The sequence below is a fragment of the Pseudophryne corroboree genome, unplaced genomic scaffold (genome assembly GCF_028390025.1).
Source record: "Pseudophryne corroboree isolate aPseCor3 unplaced genomic scaffold, aPseCor3.hap2 scaffold_665, whole genome shotgun sequence".
Classification (NCBI taxonomy): domain Eukaryota; kingdom Metazoa; phylum Chordata; class Amphibia; order Anura; family Myobatrachidae; genus Pseudophryne; species Pseudophryne corroboree.
The window spans coordinates 334,045-352,486 of NW_026970252.1; the positions used below are offsets into that span (position 1 = coordinate 334,045).

The 18,442-nt window shown below is 47.2% G+C and overlaps 1 protein-coding gene across 1 annotated transcript in view; it reads right to left on the reverse strand.

Annotated features, from left to right (window-relative positions):
• LOC135037055 (zinc finger protein 345-like) overlaps positions 1-14,569 on the reverse strand; it is a 41,935-nt gene extending 27,366 nt beyond the window's left edge. The window contains exons 1-6 of the mRNA XM_063954503.1: positions 14,531-14,569; positions 10,563-10,689; positions 9,955-10,146; positions 9,620-9,698; positions 9,404-9,501; positions 8,170-9,046 (exon numbers count right to left, since the gene is read on the reverse strand). Of these exons, the coding sequence (XP_063810573.1) occupies positions 8,170-9,046; positions 9,404-9,501; positions 9,620-9,698; positions 9,955-10,146; positions 10,563-10,640 (1,324 nt within the window). The 5' untranslated portion in view covers positions 10,641-10,689; positions 14,531-14,569. The remainder of the gene's footprint in view (positions 1-8,169; positions 9,047-9,403; positions 9,502-9,619; positions 9,699-9,954; positions 10,147-10,562; positions 10,690-14,530) is intronic.
• Positions 14,570-18,442: the final 3,873 nt, after the last annotated feature.

Genomic DNA, 18,442 nt, shown 5'->3' on the forward strand with positions numbered 1-18,442 from the left:
GCTCCCAAACGGGCGGGAGAGTGCGGATGACTCTGCAGCACCGAATGAGAGAACTCCAGGTCCTCTTTAGCCAGGGTATCAAATTTGTAGAATTTTTCAAACGTGTTCTCCCCCGACCACGTAGCTGCTCGGCAGAGTTGTAATGCCGAGACCCCTCGGGCAGCCGCCCAGGATGAGCCCACCTTCCTTGTGGAATGGGCCTTGACAGATTTAGGCTGTGGCAGGCCTGCCACAGAATGTGCAAGTTGAATTGTGTTACAAATCCAACGAGCAATCGTCTGCTTAGAAGCAGGAGCACCCAGCTTGTTGGGTGCATACAGTATAAACAGCGAGTCAGATTTTCTGACTCCAGCCGTCCTTGAAATATATATTTTTAATGCCCTGACAACGTCCAGCAACTTGGAATCCTCCAAATCGCTAGTAGCCGCAGGCACCACAATAGGCTGGTTCAGGTGAAACGCTGACACCACCTTAGGCAGAAACTGAGGACGCGTCCGCAGTTCTGCCCTGTCCGAATGGAAAATCAGATATGGGCTTTTATACGATAAAGCCGCCAATTCTGACACTCTCCTGGCTGAAGCCAGGGCCAGTAGCATGGTTACCTTCCATGTAAGATATTTCAAATCCACCGATTTGAGTGGCTCAAACCAATGGGATTTGAGAAAATCCAAAACTACATTAAGATCCCACGGTGCCACTGGGGGCACAACCGGGGGCTGTATATGTAGTACTCCTTTTACAAAAGTCTGGACTTCAGGAACTGAAGCCAATTCTTTCTGGAAGAAAATCGACAGGGCCGAAATTTGAACCTTAATGGACCCCAATTTGAGTCCCATAGACAATCCTGTTTGCAGGAAATGTAGGAATCGACCCAGTTGAAATTCCTCCGTGGGGGCCTTCCTGGCCTCACACCACGCAACATACTTTCTCCAAATGCGGTGATAATGTTGTGCAGTCACCTCCTTCCTGGCTTTTACCAGGGTAGGGATGACCTCTTCCGGAATGCCTTTTTCCCTTAGAATTTGGCGTTCAACCGCCATGCCGTCAAACGCAGCCGCGGTAAGTCTTGGAATAGACACGGTCCCTGCTGAAGCAGGTCCCGTCTTAGAGGTAGAGGCCACGGATCTTCCGTGAGCATCTCCTGAAGTTCCGGGTACCAAGTTCTTCTTGGCCAATCCGGAGCCACGAGTATCGTTCTTACTCCCCTTTGCCGTATAATTCTCAGTACTTTTGGTATGAGAGGCAGAGGAGGAAACACATACACTGACTGGAACACCCACGGTGTTACCAGAGTGTCCACAGCTATTGCCTGAGGGTCTCTTGACCTGGCGCAATACCTGTCCAGTTTTTTGTTGAGGCGAGACGCCATCATATCCACCTTTGGTTTTTCCCAATGGTTCACAATCATGTGGAAGACTTCTGGATGAAGTCCCCACTCTCCCGGGTGTAGATCGTGTCTGCTGAGGAAGTCTGCTTCCCAGTTGTCCACTCCCGGGATGAACACTGCTGACAGTGCTATCACATGATCTTCCGCCCAGCGAAGAATCCTTGCAGCTTCTGCCATTGCCCTCCTGCTTCTTGTGCCGCCCTGTCTGTTTACGTGGGCGACTGCTGTGATGTTGTCCGACTGGATCAACACCGGCTGACCCTGAAGCAGGGGTTTTGCCAGGCTTAGAGCATTGTAAATCGCTCTTAGCTCCAGTATATTTATGTGAAGAGACATCTCCAGGTTTGACCACACTCCCTGGAAGTTTCTTCCCTGTGTGACCGCTCCCCAGCCTCTCAGACTGGCATCCGTGGTCACCAGGACCCAGTCCTGTATGCCGAATCTGCGGCCCTCTAACATATGAGCACTCTGCAACCACCACAGAAGAGACACCCTTGTCCGTGGAGACAAAGTTATCCGCTGATGCATCTGCAGATGCGATCCGGACCATTTGTCCAGCAGATCCCACTGAAAAGTTCGTGCGTGGAATCTGCCGAATGGAATCGCTTCGTAAGAAGCCACCATTTTTCCCAGGACTCTTGTGCATTGATGCACAGACACTGTCCCTGGTTTTAGGAGGTTCCTGACAAGTTCGGATAACTCCCTGGCTTTCTCCTCCGGAAGAAACACCTTTTTCTGAACCGTGTCCAGAATCATTCCCAGGAACAGGAGACGTGTCGTCGGGGTCAATTGAGATTTTGGAAAATTCAGAATCCACCCGTGTTGTTGCAGCACTACTTGGGTTAGTGCAACTACGTCCTCCAGCTGTTCTCTGGACCTTGCCCTTATCAGGAGATCGTCCAAGTAAGGGATAATTAATACGCCTTTTCTTCGCAGAAGAAACATCATTTCGGCCATTACCTTGGTAAAGACCCGAGGTGCCGTGGACAATCCAAACGGCAGCGTCTGAAACTGATAATGACAGTTTTGCACCACGAACCTGAGGTACCCTTGATGTGAAGGGCAAATTGGGACATGCAGGTAAGCATCCTTGATGTCCAGGGACACCATAAAGTCCCCTTCTTCCAGATTCGCTATCACTGCTCTGAGTGACTCCATCTTGAACTTGAATTTTTGTATATACAGGTTCAAAGATTTCAGATTTAGAATAGGTCTTACCGAGCCGTCCGGCTTCGGTACCACAAATAGTGTGGAATAATACCCCTTTCCCTGTTGTAGGAGGGGTACCTTGACTATCACCTGCTGAGAATACAGCTTGTGAATGGCTTCCAATACCGTCGCCCTGTCTGAGGGAGACGTTGGCAAAGCAGACTTTAGGAACCGGCGAGGGGGAGACTTCTCGAATTCCAACCTGTAACCCTGAGATACTATCTGCAGGATCCAGGGGTCCACCTGTGAGTGAGCCCACTGTGCGCTGAAATTCTTGAGTCGACCCCCCACCGCCCCTAAGTCCGCTTGTAAAGCCCCAACGTCATGCTGAGGGCTTTGCAGAAGCCGGGGAGGGCTTCTGCTCCTGGGAAGGAGCTGCTTGGTGCACTCTCTTACCCTTTCCTTTGCCTCAGGGCAGATATGACTGTCCTTTCGCCCGCTTGTTCCTATAGGAACGAAAGGACTGCGGCTGAAAAGACCATGTCTTTTTCTGTTGGGAGGAGACCTGAGGTAAAAAGGTGGATTTCCCGGCTGTTGCCGTGGCCACCAAATCCGATAGACCGACCCCAAATAATTCCTCCCCTTTATACGGCAATACTTCCATATGCCGTTTGGAATCCGCATCACCTGACCATTGTCGCGTCCATAAACTTCTTCTGGCAGATATGGACATCACACTTACTCTCGATGCCAGAGTGCAAATATCCCTCTGAGCATCTCGCATATAAAGAAAAGCATCCTTTAATTGCTCTAAAGTCAATAAAATACTGTCCCTATAACTTTTTCTAAGCAGCTCTTTAGGAGAGCCACCTAGATTGCACCCTGCTCGGACGGGCACAAAACCTAACTGAGGCTTGGAGGAGGGTCATAGGGGGAGGAGCCAGTGCACACCACCTGATCCTAAAGCTTTATTTTTGTGCCCTGTCTCCTGCGGAGCCGCTAATCCCCATGGTCCTGACGGAGTCCCAGCATCCACTAGGACGTCAGAGAAAATAGGATTTTATATACCTACCTGTAAATCCTTTTCTCGTAGCCCGTAGAGGATGCTGGGCGCCCGCCCAGCGCTTCTTTATCCTGCAGTGGTTATTTGGTTCAGTACTGCCTGGTTCCTAGTTAAGTTCTGTGTTCTTTACTGTTTCAGTACTGTTACGGCTGTTGCCGAGTTTTCCGTCCTGTTGCCGGATTTACTGTGTGTGTGAGCTGGTATGAATCTCGCCACTATCTGTGTATTTCCTTCTCTCGAAATATGTTGTCTCCTCTGGCACAGTTTCTAGACTGAGTCTGGTAGGAGGGGCATGGAGGGAGGAGCCAGCCCACACTGTTAAACTCTTAGCGTGCCAATGGCTCCTGGTGGACTCGTCTATACCCCATGGTACCAATATGGACCCCAGCATCCTCTACGGACTACGAGAAAAGGATTTACCGGTAGGTATATAAAATCCTATTATCACCAGCTATCCCTGTTACTGGAAATGCTCCATGTCAGACATTACAGTGGGAGACTCCCGTCTAGATTAGGTACAGAGGCTAGATACACATGCAGTGATGGTATATAGTGCAGCTCCTACTCTTACTCTCTCTCTGTAATCACACACCTGATCCGACTTCCTAACACCCTCTGCCATGGATATATAGTGATCGCTGTCACCAAATGTAACGGGTGCAGGTCCCACTTCTTTCCATCCATCGGCTGTAGGTAACAAGACGGTAATACAACCTCCTGGGTGATGTGAGATGTAGATACATCTTAGGACAAGATATCTGGCCTGGTTCTTGGAGACCATGTACCCTTGTAGATATTTACAAAGGGATGTCTTCACCCAAGCGATTTATCTCTCCAACCTTTCTGGCAGAAGTAACTGGTACCAGTGTCACTACATTCCGTGTCACCAGTCTCAGAGAGACGTCATGTAGTGCTACAAATGGAAGATCCATCAGAGCATTAAGGCTGAGGTCCCACAAAGCATTGTGCATGGATAGAGAGAGGTATAGAGGAATCCACACCGCATAGGGGAAAAGACGTGTGGAATGGTTGCATTGGTTGGATCTGTAGTGGAATAACACCATATAATAAATGTCTTCCATACTCTGTTATATACTAATGTAGAGCTCATCTTTCTGCCTGCAAAAGTGCCCCAATTACAGACTCTGATGCTCCTGCTCCATTTCCATGCAATAAATCTAGTTCTATGTTCAGGTGAAAGACTGGGCCCTGGGACAATAATGTGGACAGCGAGGCACAGGCCATGGTTCTTCCTGAACATATCCCAAGCTACCTGGAAACAAGGATGATGAGGACAGAATGGAAGCATTGCCATCACCTCTACTTTCTCTTTCTAGATCTTTCTTAGCCTGTGAGATGAGAGGACACTGGGCAGCGGATACACCCAGGAAACAGTCCGTGCGTCCATTCTTACTGCCCCTGGAAACCTGGGTTCTGTTGTGTTCTGCTTTGTTGCCATAATGACTACTTGAAGAAGCCTGAATCTTTCTATCAGTAGCTGGAAGACTTCCTGATGTAGGGACCAGTTCCTTGGAACATCCTGCCTCTATTTCAGCTATTCGGCCACTGTATACTCCTAGCCTGCTACATGGAACGCGTGAGGTGACTCTCTCTACACAAGATATCAGCTCTGCCACTATCCCATTGCTCTCCTGGCACACTCTCTGTCTAAGAATACTCGGAGATGTTTCTCCAGTAACTGTTGATGGAAACATTGATCTACTGTACATACTGCTCTGACTTACAGGACATTTATGTGACACTTCTCTTCCCGTAACCACATACCTGGTGCTATCGTTGCCTTGAGGTGAGCTCTTGAACCTGTGGCAGTGTCTGATGTATCGGCCATTCTGGGTGTAAGGGTGACATTCCCTGTGTCGTTACCTTTAGATCATGACACCGGATGAGACATCTTCTGGTGGATCTCAGTAACCAGACGTTGTGATCCCAAGATGCCGGCATGTGATCCTACATGGTATTACATATGGAATCTACACACCTGCTATCTTGCACAGAAGACACCTCTATGGTGGAAGGGAACGTTCTCACCAGCTGTTACCCTTTCCTTACTGCTGTCTGCTGATGGGTCAGTAGATGATACGCCAAGGACTAGACCCTAACACATTAATCTGACAGTGTCACTTTCCTCTGTATGGTATGTGTATGCACTGCCAGAAATGTCATGTGGATACATGACAGAGACTGCACCGGATATTTCCTGTGTCATGTGGCATTAGGAACCCCGAGCCTGTGTCCCAGCAAGCAGCCGCACCATGCCAGAGATAGGGAGAGGTTTATATATACACTGCCGAGTGCAAATAGTGACACTCTCAGGGCATACAGAGCTCACACAGTAAGACAAGTGACGTGTACCAGCATGGGACCAGACCTTCCTGGGTGTGTCATCTATGGGAGAATTCACCAAGCAGGATCATATATACTGACAGCAAGATGCGGTGTCACCTGACTAGTTTTCCCATAATCTGTAATATGCACTTCACTACCAGGATAGTATACTGTGACCTCACAGCTGTATGTCACTAACACATCCATAGCGTACATAATATAGCATGTAATACCATAGGCAGAGGTACTGCTAGCACACAGTATGGCTGCTGGTGACACACAGTGACATGATGTGAGGGGGAGAGCAGGAGTATAATAGGGGCTGATGGCTCCTGATGTATGAGATACACCAGAGAGTGTGGGGAGGAGAGTGGTCAGATCTCTGGGCTGGTAACACACAGTGACATGATGTGAGGGGGAGAGCAGGAGTATAATAGGGGCTGATGGCTCCTGATGTAAGATACACCAGAGAGTGTGGGGAGGAGACTGGTCAGATCTCTGGGCTGGTAACACACAGTGACATGATGTGAGGGGGAGAGCAGGAGTATAATAGGGGCTGATGGCTCCTGATGTAAGATACACCAGAGACTGTGGGGAGGAGACTGGTCAGATCTCTGGGCTGGTAACACACAGTGACATGATGTGAGGGGGAGAGCAGGAGTATAATAGGGGCTGATGGCTCCTGATGTAAGATACACCAGAGACTGTGGGGAGGAGACTGGTCAGATCTCTGGGCAGGTAACACACAGTGACATGATGTGAGGGGGAGAGCAGGAGTATAATAGGGGCAGATGGCTCCTGATGTATGAGATACACCAGAGAGTGTGGGGAGGAGACTGGTCAGATCTCTGGGCTGGTAACACACAGTGACATGATGTGAGGGGGAGAGCAGGAGTATAATAGGGGCGGATGGCTCCTGATGTATGAGATACACCAGAGAGTGTGGGGAGGAGACTGGTCAGATCTCTGGGCTGGTAACACACAGTGACATGATGTGAGGGGGAGAGCAGGAGTATAATAGGGGCTGATGACTCCTGATGTCTGAGATACACCAGAGAGTGTGGGGAGGAGACTGGTCAGATCTCTGGGCTGGTAACACACAGTGACATGATGTGAGGGGGAGAGCAGGAGTATAATAGGGGCTGATGGCTCCTGATGTAAGATACACCAGAGACTGTGGGGAGGAGACTGGTCAGATCTCTGGGCAGGTAACACACAGTGACATGATGTGAGGGGGAGAGCAGGAGTATAATAGGGGCGGATGGCTCCTGATGTATGAGATACACCAGAGAGTGTGGGGGAGGAGACTGGTCAGATCTCTGGGCTGGTAACACACAGTGACATGATGTGAGGGGAGAGCAGGAGTATAATAGGGGCTGATGGCTCCTGATGTATGAGATACACCAGAGACTGTGGGGAGGAGACTGGTCAGATCTCTGGGCTGGTAACACCCAGTGCTATTGGCGACAGAAAAGTACCTTGGTGCCAAAAAAGAGATAAGCTGCACACAAGTTGGTCAGAAGGTATCCCCAATACCAAGATATTAGCGTGAACAAGGGACGTTAGACCAGATGCAGTGCGCTAATCAAATAATGTCATGGGGTGTACCATGTATTTCAGACAAATGGAATCCATATATGGGAAAGATTCACCAGACGGACGGAGTGGTGTGATCTTTGGAGGCAGGTTCCGGAGCCAGTGTCTCCCCATGTTGGCATCTTAAAGGCACATACCCCGCTTAAATCTGGTAAACCTCCATTATAGTGTTATTTGTTCTGTGAAAAACATACCAGCGAGCCACATTTTAAAGGCACCATTTAAGGCTTTTATTATACCATTCTCTGGTAATTCTCCATCTATCGCCATTTGATTGTAATATCATTTGACAGAATGGTTTTATTGGCAATTTTTATTTGATTGTATTAAAAAAAATTTGTCTTGAACATACTACACTATATTTGGAATTTTTTTCTGTCCCATATATGGATTCCATTTGTCTGAAATACATGGTACACCCCATGACAAAGGAATTGTGAGGGAAGTACTATTTTATTGTTGATTAGCGCACTGCATCTGATCTAACTTCACTTGTTCATGGTAACACAGTGACATGATGTGAGGGGGAGAGCAGGAGTATAACAGGGGCTGATAGAGGACGGTGTAGGATAAGAGATTGCTGTAGTGACTGAGCAAGGAGAATATGTAATAAGTGATTATTACTCACCTGTGCTGATATCTGTAGGGATTTCCTCCTCCTTACACTGCTGATCACCCCTCACATAAGTCTCTTCTTCTCCCTCTGTATCTTCTGCCTTCATATCAGTCACATACGTCTCTTCTTCTCTCTCTATATCTTCTGCCTTCATATCAGTCACATACGTCTCTTCTTCTCTCTCTATATCTTCTGCCTTCATATCAGTCACATACGTCTCTTCTTCTTCCTCTATATCTTCTGCCTTCATATCAGTCACATACGTCTCTTCTTCTCCCTCTATATCTTCTGCCTTCATATCAGTCACATACATCTCTTCTTCTCCCTCTATATCTTCTGTCTTCATATCAGTCACATACGTCTCTTCTTCTTCCTCTATATCTTCTGCCTTCATATCAGTCACATACGTCTCTTCTTCTCCCTCTATATCTTCTGCCTTCATATCAGTCACATACGTCTCTTCTTCTCCCTCTATATCTTCTGTCTTCATATCAGTCACATACGTCTCTTCTTCTTCCTCTATATCTTCTGCCTTCATATCAGTCACATACGTCTCTTCTTCTCCCTCTATATCTTCTGCCTTCATATCAGTCACATACGTCTCTTCTTCTCCCTCTATATCTTCTGCCTTCATATCAGTCACATACGTCTCTTCTTCTCCCTCTATATCTTCTGCCTTCATATCAGTCACATACGTCTCTTCTTCTCCCTCAATATCTTCTGCCTTCATATCAGTCACATACGTCTCTTCTTCCTCTATATCTTCTGCCTTCATATCAGTCACATAAGTCTCTTCTTCTCCCTCTATATCTTCTGCCTTCATATCAGTCACATACGTCTCTTCTTCTCTGTCTATATCATTTATCTTCATATCAGTCAGCTGTTCCCCCTAAATAGATCAGAGAATATAGTGTAATGCCCGATGTTATTACTGGAGAGGAAACAGTATAATATCAGTGTATGAGACACACAGCTGCTCTGTACATCATATAACTTTGCATCTAGTCAAACCTTGTGTTTCTATGCAGGGTAAATACTGGATGCTTTTGCACGGAGCCTACAACTACTGGGCAGTTTTATTATGACAGATTCATTCAGATTTGAGATTGGACACGCTCCTCCCAGATCTGCCCCCTGCACTGCAGCACGGTGTCACCTACTTGCTCTTATTTGCTTCACTCCCACCTCAGTATCAGCCCAGTGACAGTCACTTTGGTATATTGGGGAGATCCTAAATCCCACCTACCTGATCCTCCTGTGGGATCCTGTGATTCTCCTCTGTACAATCCTGGGAATACAGAGGACGGGGACATCTCTCTGGGGTATCTCTGTTACTGGGCCCATCTGTAGGAGACACACAGTGACTGAGTACAGTGTATATATGTGATTATCAGATGATGTGTGTATATAGGGGCCCCCATAGCTGCTCTCCCCTGTACAATACATGACAGTCTCCTCTTACCCAGTGATGTGAGGGGCCGGTGATTCTCCATCATCACGTCCTTGTACAGACCCCTGTGTTCCTCTATATACTCTCCCTCCTGCATGGAGACATAGACAGTGACATCCTGACACCTTATAGGAACCTGTCACACACAGTGATACAGTCATCACACAGACACGTCCCCTGGCGTTACTGTATAATGTCCCATTCCCAGCAGTCACCTCTCCAGGCATCACCCAGACACGTCCCCTGGTGTTACTGTATAATGTCCCATTCCCATCAGTCACCTCTCCAGTCATCACCCAGACACGTCCACTGGTGCTATTGTATAATGTCCCATTCCTAGCAGTCACCTCTCCAGTCAGCAGCTGAATGATCTTGTGGGTGAGTTCCAGGATCTTCTGGTCATTGTGCCTCTCATGTATCAGTGAGTGAGGTGGAGGCACCATGATGGGGCTCTGGATCCTGCTCAGTCCTCCTGACAGGCAGGAATGGCTGCTGGGTGTCTCATACTCACCAGATGTCTTCTTCTCTACTGTGTAACCCTGAGAATTGTGAGACGACAAATATTACAATATACACTCCCAGATCCTCTCCCCTTCCCAGTCATGTCCCTGTGTTATTACTATAGATATAAGTGATATCACTGTGACGCTCCCAGACCCCCTTACCTCCCCAGTCATGTCCCTGTATTATTACTATAGATATAAGTGATGATAATGTGACGCTCCCAGATCCCCTCACCTACCCAGCCATGTCCCTGTATTATTACTATAGATATAAGTGATAATGTGACACTGCCAGATCCCCCTAACCTCTCCAGTCAGGTCTCTGTATTATTACTATAGATATAAGTGATGTCACTGTGACACTCCCAGATCCCCTCACCTCGCCAGTCATGTCCCTGAATTATTACTATAGATATAGGTGATGATAATGTGACACTCCCAGATCCCCTCACCTCCCCAGTTAGCAGGTAGATTATTTCCAGTGTGAGATTTATTATCAAATCAGTCTTGTGTTTCTTGTCCTTTTCCATTCTGAGTGCTCCTTGTAATAACACCTCTCGCTCCTCACAGCTGGATTGTCTAGGAATAAATATAATACACATCACATAGAACACATGTAACAGTCATATATGTAACACGAGTGACCATTAAGTCTCCCATCCCCCCTAAGCTGTAGAGCCCTGGTGTCTATCAGAGGATTCTCTTGTTACAAAGCGAGTACCTAAACCCTCTAACCCAGGGCTGGCCAAACCAGTCCTCGAGATCTACCTACAGTACACATTTTCCAGATCACCTAGCTGGTGTAGTCATTACTAATTAAGATGTGCTGCATTCATTCCTAACTGACAATTCTACAGGTCTCCAGGAGGCCTGGAAAACATGAACTGTTGGTAGATCTCGAGGACCGGTTTGGCCAGCCCTGCTCTAACCCTACCCAGCGCTGCAGATTCACTGGCTTGTACATAACAGCTGACCAGTCACGTCAGGATTTTCCTGTAGCTGCAGTCCAGAACAGCAAGAGTGCCGCCATCTTGCCTAAGGTCAGCTGAGCGCTCCCAGCCATCCACAGTGTCCCTATGCTGCACATGACTCACACGTCCAATCCAATGCTAGAACCCAACCTAAACTGCTTATTGTCACCTGTACGTTGCCAGTAGAATAAGTCTCCTAGGACTACTCGTCCCCTGTGGCAGAAGCAGATCCCGGCTAATGAGCTCCGACCTCTCCATTCATTTACCTGAGTGCTCTCATTCCTGTGGGCTCAGCCTACATCAGTACTCATCATTCTGCTGCTAGAGTTACCACCTGCTCCTGCTGTAATCAGCGCTTCCATCAACACCAGTGTGCTGTCTGCCTCCTCCAGCACGCAGCCTTATAACCCTGCACCACCTGAGTACTGAGCCGCTACTGACCTCCCTCGTTATTCAGCTGCTACCCAGATACACATGTAATAGTGTGATCACAGGCTGGTCCATCCAGTACACACTGTAGCACTCATTGCACCAGGTATACTCTCTCTCCTACATTACAAATTGGCCTAACTTAATGAGGAGAAGGAACATTCATCCTCCTTGATACACATAATTCCCCTAGTAGTGCCAGGTACACATAATTCCCCTAGTAGTGCCAGGTACACATAATTCCCCTAGTAGTGCCAGAAACAGATAATTCACCTAGTAGTGCCAAATACAGATAATTCACCTAGTAGTGCCAAATACAGATAATTCACCTAGTAGTGCCAAATACACATAATTCCCCTAGTAGTGCCAGAAACAGATAATTCCCCTAGTAGTGCCAGGTACACATAACTCCCCTAGTAGTGCCAGAAACAGATAATTCACCTAGTAGTGCCAGATACACATAATTCCCCTAGTAGTGCCATGTATATATAATAGCCCTAGAGTGCCAGATACACAAAATTCCCCTAGTAGTGCCAGAAACAGATAATTCACCTAGTAGTGCCAGATACACATAATACCCCTAGTTGTGCCAGATACAGATAATACCCCTATTAGTGCCAGATACAGATAATACCCCTATTAGTGCCAGATACACATAATTCCCCTAGTAGTGCCAGAAACAGATAATTCACCTAGTAGTGCCAAATACAGATAATTCACCTAGTAGTGCCAGATACACATAATGCCCCTAGTAGTGCCATATACACATAATTCGTCTAGTAGTGCCATGTATATATAATAGCCCTAGTAGTTGCAGATACACAAAATTCCCCTAGTAGTGCCAGAAACCGATAATTCACCTAGTAGTGCCAGAAACCGATAATTCACCTAGTAGTGCCAGATACACATAATGCCCCTAGTAGTGCCAGATACACATAATACCCCTAGTTGTGCCAGATACACATAATACCCCTAGTTGTGCCAGATACACATAATGCCCCTGGCAGTGCCAGATACACATAATGCCCCTGGTAATGCCAGATACACATAATGCCCCTGGTAATGCCAGATACACATAATGCCCCTAGTTGTGCCAGATACAGATAATACCCCTATTAGTGCCAGATACAGATAATACCCCTATTAGTGCCAGATACAGATAATACCCCTATTAGTGCCAGATACACATAATGCCCCTAGTAGTGCCAGATACACATAATTCCCCTAGTAGTGCCAGAAACAGATAATTCACATAGTAGTGCCAAATACAGATAATTCACCTAGTAGTGCCAGATACACATAATGCCCCTAGTAGTGCCATATACACATAATTCGTCTAGTAGTGCCATGTATATATAATAGCCCTAGTAGTTGCAGATACACAAAATTCCCCTAGTAGTGCCAGAAACCGATAATTCACCTAGTAGTGCCAAATACACATAATACCCCTAGTAGTCCCATATACACATAATTCGCCTAGTAGTGCCATGTATATAATAGCCCTAGTAGTGCCAGATACACATAATGCCCCTAGTAGTGCCAGATACACATAAATTCCCCTAGTAGTGCCAGAAACAGATAATTCACCTAGTAGTGCCAAATACACATAATACCCCTAGTTGTGCCAGATACATATAATGCCCCTAGTAGTGCCAGATACACATAATACCCCTAGTTGTGCCAGATACACATAATACCCCTAGTTGTGCCAGATACACATAATGCCCCTGGCAGTGCCAGATACACATAATGCCCCTGGTAATGCCAGATACACATAATGCCCCTGGTAATGCCAGATACACATAATGCCCCTGGTAATGCCAGATACACATAATGCCCCTAGTAGTGCCATGTACACATAATAACCCTAATAGTGCCAGATACACATAATGTCCATAGTAGTGCCATGTACACATAATGTCCCTAGTAGTGCCATGTACACATAATGTCCCTAGTAGTGCCATGTACACATAATGCCCCTATTAGTGCCATGTACACATAATAACCCTAATAGTGCCAGATACACATAATGGCCCTCATTCCGAGTTGATCGCTCGCAAGGCGAATTTAGCAGAGTTGCTCACGCTAAGCCGCCGCCTACTGGGAGTGTATCTTAGCTTCTTAAAATTGCGAACGAAGTATTCGCAATATTGCGATTACAAACTACTTAGCAGTTTCAGAGTAGCTCCACACTTACTCGGCATCTGCGATCAGTTTAGTGCTTGTCGTTCCTGGTTTGACGTCACAAACACACCCAGCGTTCGCCCAGACACTCCCCCGTTTCTCCGGCCACTCCTGCGTTTTTTCCGGAAACGGTAGCGTTTTTATCCACACGCCCATAAAATGCCGTGTTTCCGCCCAGTAACACCCATTTCCTGTCAATCACACTACGATCGCCGGAGCGAAGGAAAAGCCGTGAGTAAAAATACTATCTTCATAGCAAATTTACTTGGCGCAGTCGCAGTGCGAACATTGCGCATGCGTACTAAGCAGAAAACCGCTGCGATGCGAAGAAATTTACAGAGCGATCAACTCGGAATGAGGGCCCATGTCCCTAGTAATGCCAGATACACATAATGTCCATAGTAATGCCAGATACACATAATTCCCCTAGTAGTGCCAGATACACATAATAAGTAATAATACGTGTAATAAGTGACTGAGGACAGAGCGTGGTGTTTCCAGATAAGTGACTTTCTGTGTATAATACACACGAGATACTGAGACTGTCATTCCCCATTATTACTCAGAGTATAAATGTCACCATCACTCTCCTCCCTATACACATACATATTACACACATAGCTCCAATTCATACATACACATATATACTCACAGAGGGGTGTGCTGCCCTATATCCTCACCCCTGCTACACAGCCCATAATGCAGCACCACAGGCTGCTCCAGCTGCACTATAACAAGGCACCAGAGGCTGCTCCCCCTGTAGTACAGAACCTGACACCAGAGCTGCTCAGCCTATAGAATAATAATAATAATAATAATAATAATAATAATATTACCTGCTACCAGACACAGCAATGGCTGCTCTCTGCTCCTGCTGCATTGTGGGAATGATAGAAGGAAGGCGGAGCTCAGACCAGGGTGAAATGGCCGCCGCTCCTGACGTCACTACACGGCCAGGGAACCTATTGCTGCTGCTGCTGCCGGACTGGTCTACAAGAAAATGGCCGCCGGCCTCCTGCACTGAGGATATGTATGGTAAGATTCATTACAGATACCAAATCTGTGGCCGAGGTGTAGGAGGGGAGGGGCCAGTCACCAGGAAACAGCCTGTGCCAATCATGCCTTACTTCCGGCCTGTGCGTTCCACCTTACCTTGCTATCGGGTTGTGCGTTCCACACACAGGAAGTGAGTTTTCATCGTTTCTTGCAGCCTCCCAGTGTCCGTCGTGATCAGGTAATGGCGTCTTACTATACAGGGGGAGCAGCCTGTGGTGTTCTATTATTATTATTATTATACAGGGGGAGCAGCCTGTGGTGTCCTATTATTATTATGCAGGGGGAGCAGCCTGTGGTGTCCTATTATTATTATGCAGGGGGAGCAGCTTGTGGTGTCCTGTTGTTATTATTATACAGGGGGAGCAGCCTGTGGTGTCTTATTATTCTTATTATTATGCTGGAGTAGCAGCCTGTGGTGTCCTGTTATTATTCTAAAAAGAGAGCTGCCTGTGGTGTCCTGGTATTATTAATATACAGGGGGAGTCGCCTGTGGTGTCCTGTTGTTGTTGTTATACAGGTGGAGTGGCCTGTGGTGTCCTATTATTATTGTTGTTGTACAGGGGGAGCGGCCCGTGGTGTCCTGTTATTATTATTATACAGGGGGAAACGGTTGCCGCTCCGGACTCCCCCCCCCCAAAAGGCCCCGTCCCCCATTGGTGCTTGATTGTGTGTGTGTGTAAATATATATATATATATATATATATATTATAATGTGCTACATGTCTGTCATATATTTATTTATTATTGTCCAGACTGTATAATGTTGGCGCTGGTTTTGTGTGCTGGAAAAATCCACTGTGTCCCTCTGACAGTTTTACTCCCATAAGCAGGTGTGTCTGGGGGTACTTAGTACATATGTGTCAACATGTCGGTGGCTGTATGTTTTTTCCCAAGAGGAAACTATATTAGGGACACAGACATATGTGGGTGGCCCTGTCGGCACCACCAATAACTGACTGGGTAACACGCTTGCCTACCTGACCCTCTCCATGAGGGAGAAAATGCTCTGTTCCTGGACTTTCCTGTATGATTGCCATCACCTGTGGTGAAACACCTTTCTTATCAATTACCTAGCTCACCACAGGTGATGGAAATCATACATTACCAGGAGAGTCCAGGAACAGAGCATTTTCTCCCTCATGGAGAGGGTCAGGTAGGCAAGTATGCTGGGTAATAACTTGCATGATATAGTGTTCATATCAGAGTAAAGTTGCATAAATCTGTGTCCCAGACACAGACGTAGAAATATCTATGGAGGATGTCATGTTCATAGCTATTTTTCCCTCAGACCCCTCGGGGTCGCAAAAATGTTATTTCTGATACGTCCTAGAGGATGCTGGGGTCACTCAAAGAACCATGGGGTATAGACGGGATCCGCAGGAGACATGGGCACTTTAAGACTTTTAAGGGGCGTGACCTGGCTCATCCCTCTATATCCCTCCTCCTCCAGACCTCAGTTTTAGAATTGTGCCCAGGGAGACTGGTCACACAAGGGGGAGCTTTACTGAGTTTCTCTGAAAAGACTTTGTTAGGTTTTTTTATTTTCAGGGAGGCGCTGGCAACAGTCTCCCTGCTTCGTGGGACTGAGCGGAGAGAAGTTCGACCCACTTCTAGTGAGTTTCAGGGCTCTACTTCTGCTGACAGGACGCTTCAGCTCCTGAGGGTGCTGATCACCGGGTACGCTTGGATGCTCACTCCCGCAGCCTGCCGTCACCCCCTTTCAGAGCCAAAAGTCAGAAGACAGGTGAGTAGAAGAAGAAAGAAGACTTCTCTTCAGTGACGGCATGTTAGAGGTACCGCGCAGCGGCTCATCAAGTGCGCGCCATGCTCCCATACACCAACGGCAGGGTGCAGGGCGCTGGGGTGCGCCCTGAGCAGCATTTTCCTCTTATGTTAAACTGGCCAGAGGGGTCATAAGTGCCGCGGCACTGTCCCGACCCCCGCAAGTATAAATAATTAATTAATGGCGGGACGGAAGCGCACCATTACGGTGGCGGGGCTTCTTCCTCGCCTCACCAGCACTGCTCAGCGAATTTTTTTTCTCCTCAGGGAGAAGCTGGTCCTTCATTCACTGCTGACTAGTCAGGGTGCAACAAAATATGGGTGCTTAATTATATATATATATATAATATAATAAGCTACATGTCTGTATATATTTATTTATTGTCCAGACTGTATATGGTTGGCGCTGGTTTGTGTGCTGGAAAAGTCCTCTGTCAGTTTTACTCCCGTCGGCAAGTGTGTCGGGGGGTACTTAGTACATGTGTGTCAACATGTCGGTGGATATATGTTTTTTTCTCTGGCTGGGTCCACAGGATTATCCACAGGATAACATTGGGTTATTGTCGAGCGACAGCGAAAATGGCACCAACACGGTCACAAGCTTTCTGGCCTCCCAGGATGCATTGGGGCCTCCACTATATAGTCCCGCCCACTGACTCAGTCAGATCAGTTTTTTGCTTGGTGCGGCAGGAGCCGCATGGTCACAGGGCTGCTGTGAAAGCAGCCTCAAGTTTCATTACTTTATATTTTTATAGACTTACTGTTTTGGTTTTTGAGCGACTTCTCTTAACAGCGTCTTAAAAACACATATTAGAAAGAGTCGCTCCAACAACTCCCCACCGGGTCGCAACAACGCTTACCTTCGCGGTACAGTGCTGTCTCGACGGGCGTCTGTGTCGGATGTTCTAGCAGGCCCAGCAGACGTTACCAGGCTGTGGCCGGAGCATGGGGAGACGTTGAGTCTATGGACTTCCTCTTACTAGAGGGGTCAGGACACGGCTACACTGATTTGGTGGAGACTGCAAACAGTGTGTTGATGCGCCGAACATCTTGATTGTGACAGCGCTAAGCTCTGGGGATCATAGGCGCCAGGACTAGGTGAGGCCGCGATCCTGGGAGTTTAAGTCAACAGGGGGTTTCAGACGCTCTCCTGGCCGTCCCTCCTCCGAGTTCATGGCCAGTTCCCGCGTGTCTCTCGTTTCATAAACTGAATGACCTCACTTCCGGCTCAGACGCTACCACGAGGGTACTCGGTCGCAGCTTAGACGCTGCGGTTGTGTACACTGGATATAAACCCGCCCAGACCGAGTCGCAGGCCTTTAGTGTCTGCATGCACGTGGAGTCGCTCAGCGTCCGTGTCCGTTGGTGAGCGTCCGTGTCCGTTATCAGTTACCAAGAGCGGCAGTGTACACCAGTAGCGTCTGAATCCACTCAGCGTCTTACGAGCGTCTTTGCTTGGATATGGAAGTGTGGTGAGTCTCCCTGTATCCCGCTCCCTGGAGGCAGGGTATACAGTACTAAAAATTCCTTCTACTTCTTAGTGTGCACTGTTAATTTTTAGTACCTATTGCATATGAGACCTGTATATTACTGTGTTTTCTGCATGTTATGTTGAAAAAGAACCAGTTAAACAGAAGTACAATTTTCATTATGGAGGTTGTATTCTCATATGACAATGTCTAATGCTTTAACATGTGAATGACTGCTAGTATGTGTGCTGACTTTTCTGTGTAATGTCAGTCCTGACTGACCCTCAAATCAGGTGCACTGTGGTCAGATTGATTTCACCTCTATATACTGATTATAGGGTGTGGTTCAGTCACAAAATTGTGTAGTCAATATCAGAAAAAATGTCTGTGAGCGGCAAAAGTGATGAGGAGAATTTGTCAAGCACTCCTACAGCCCTAACA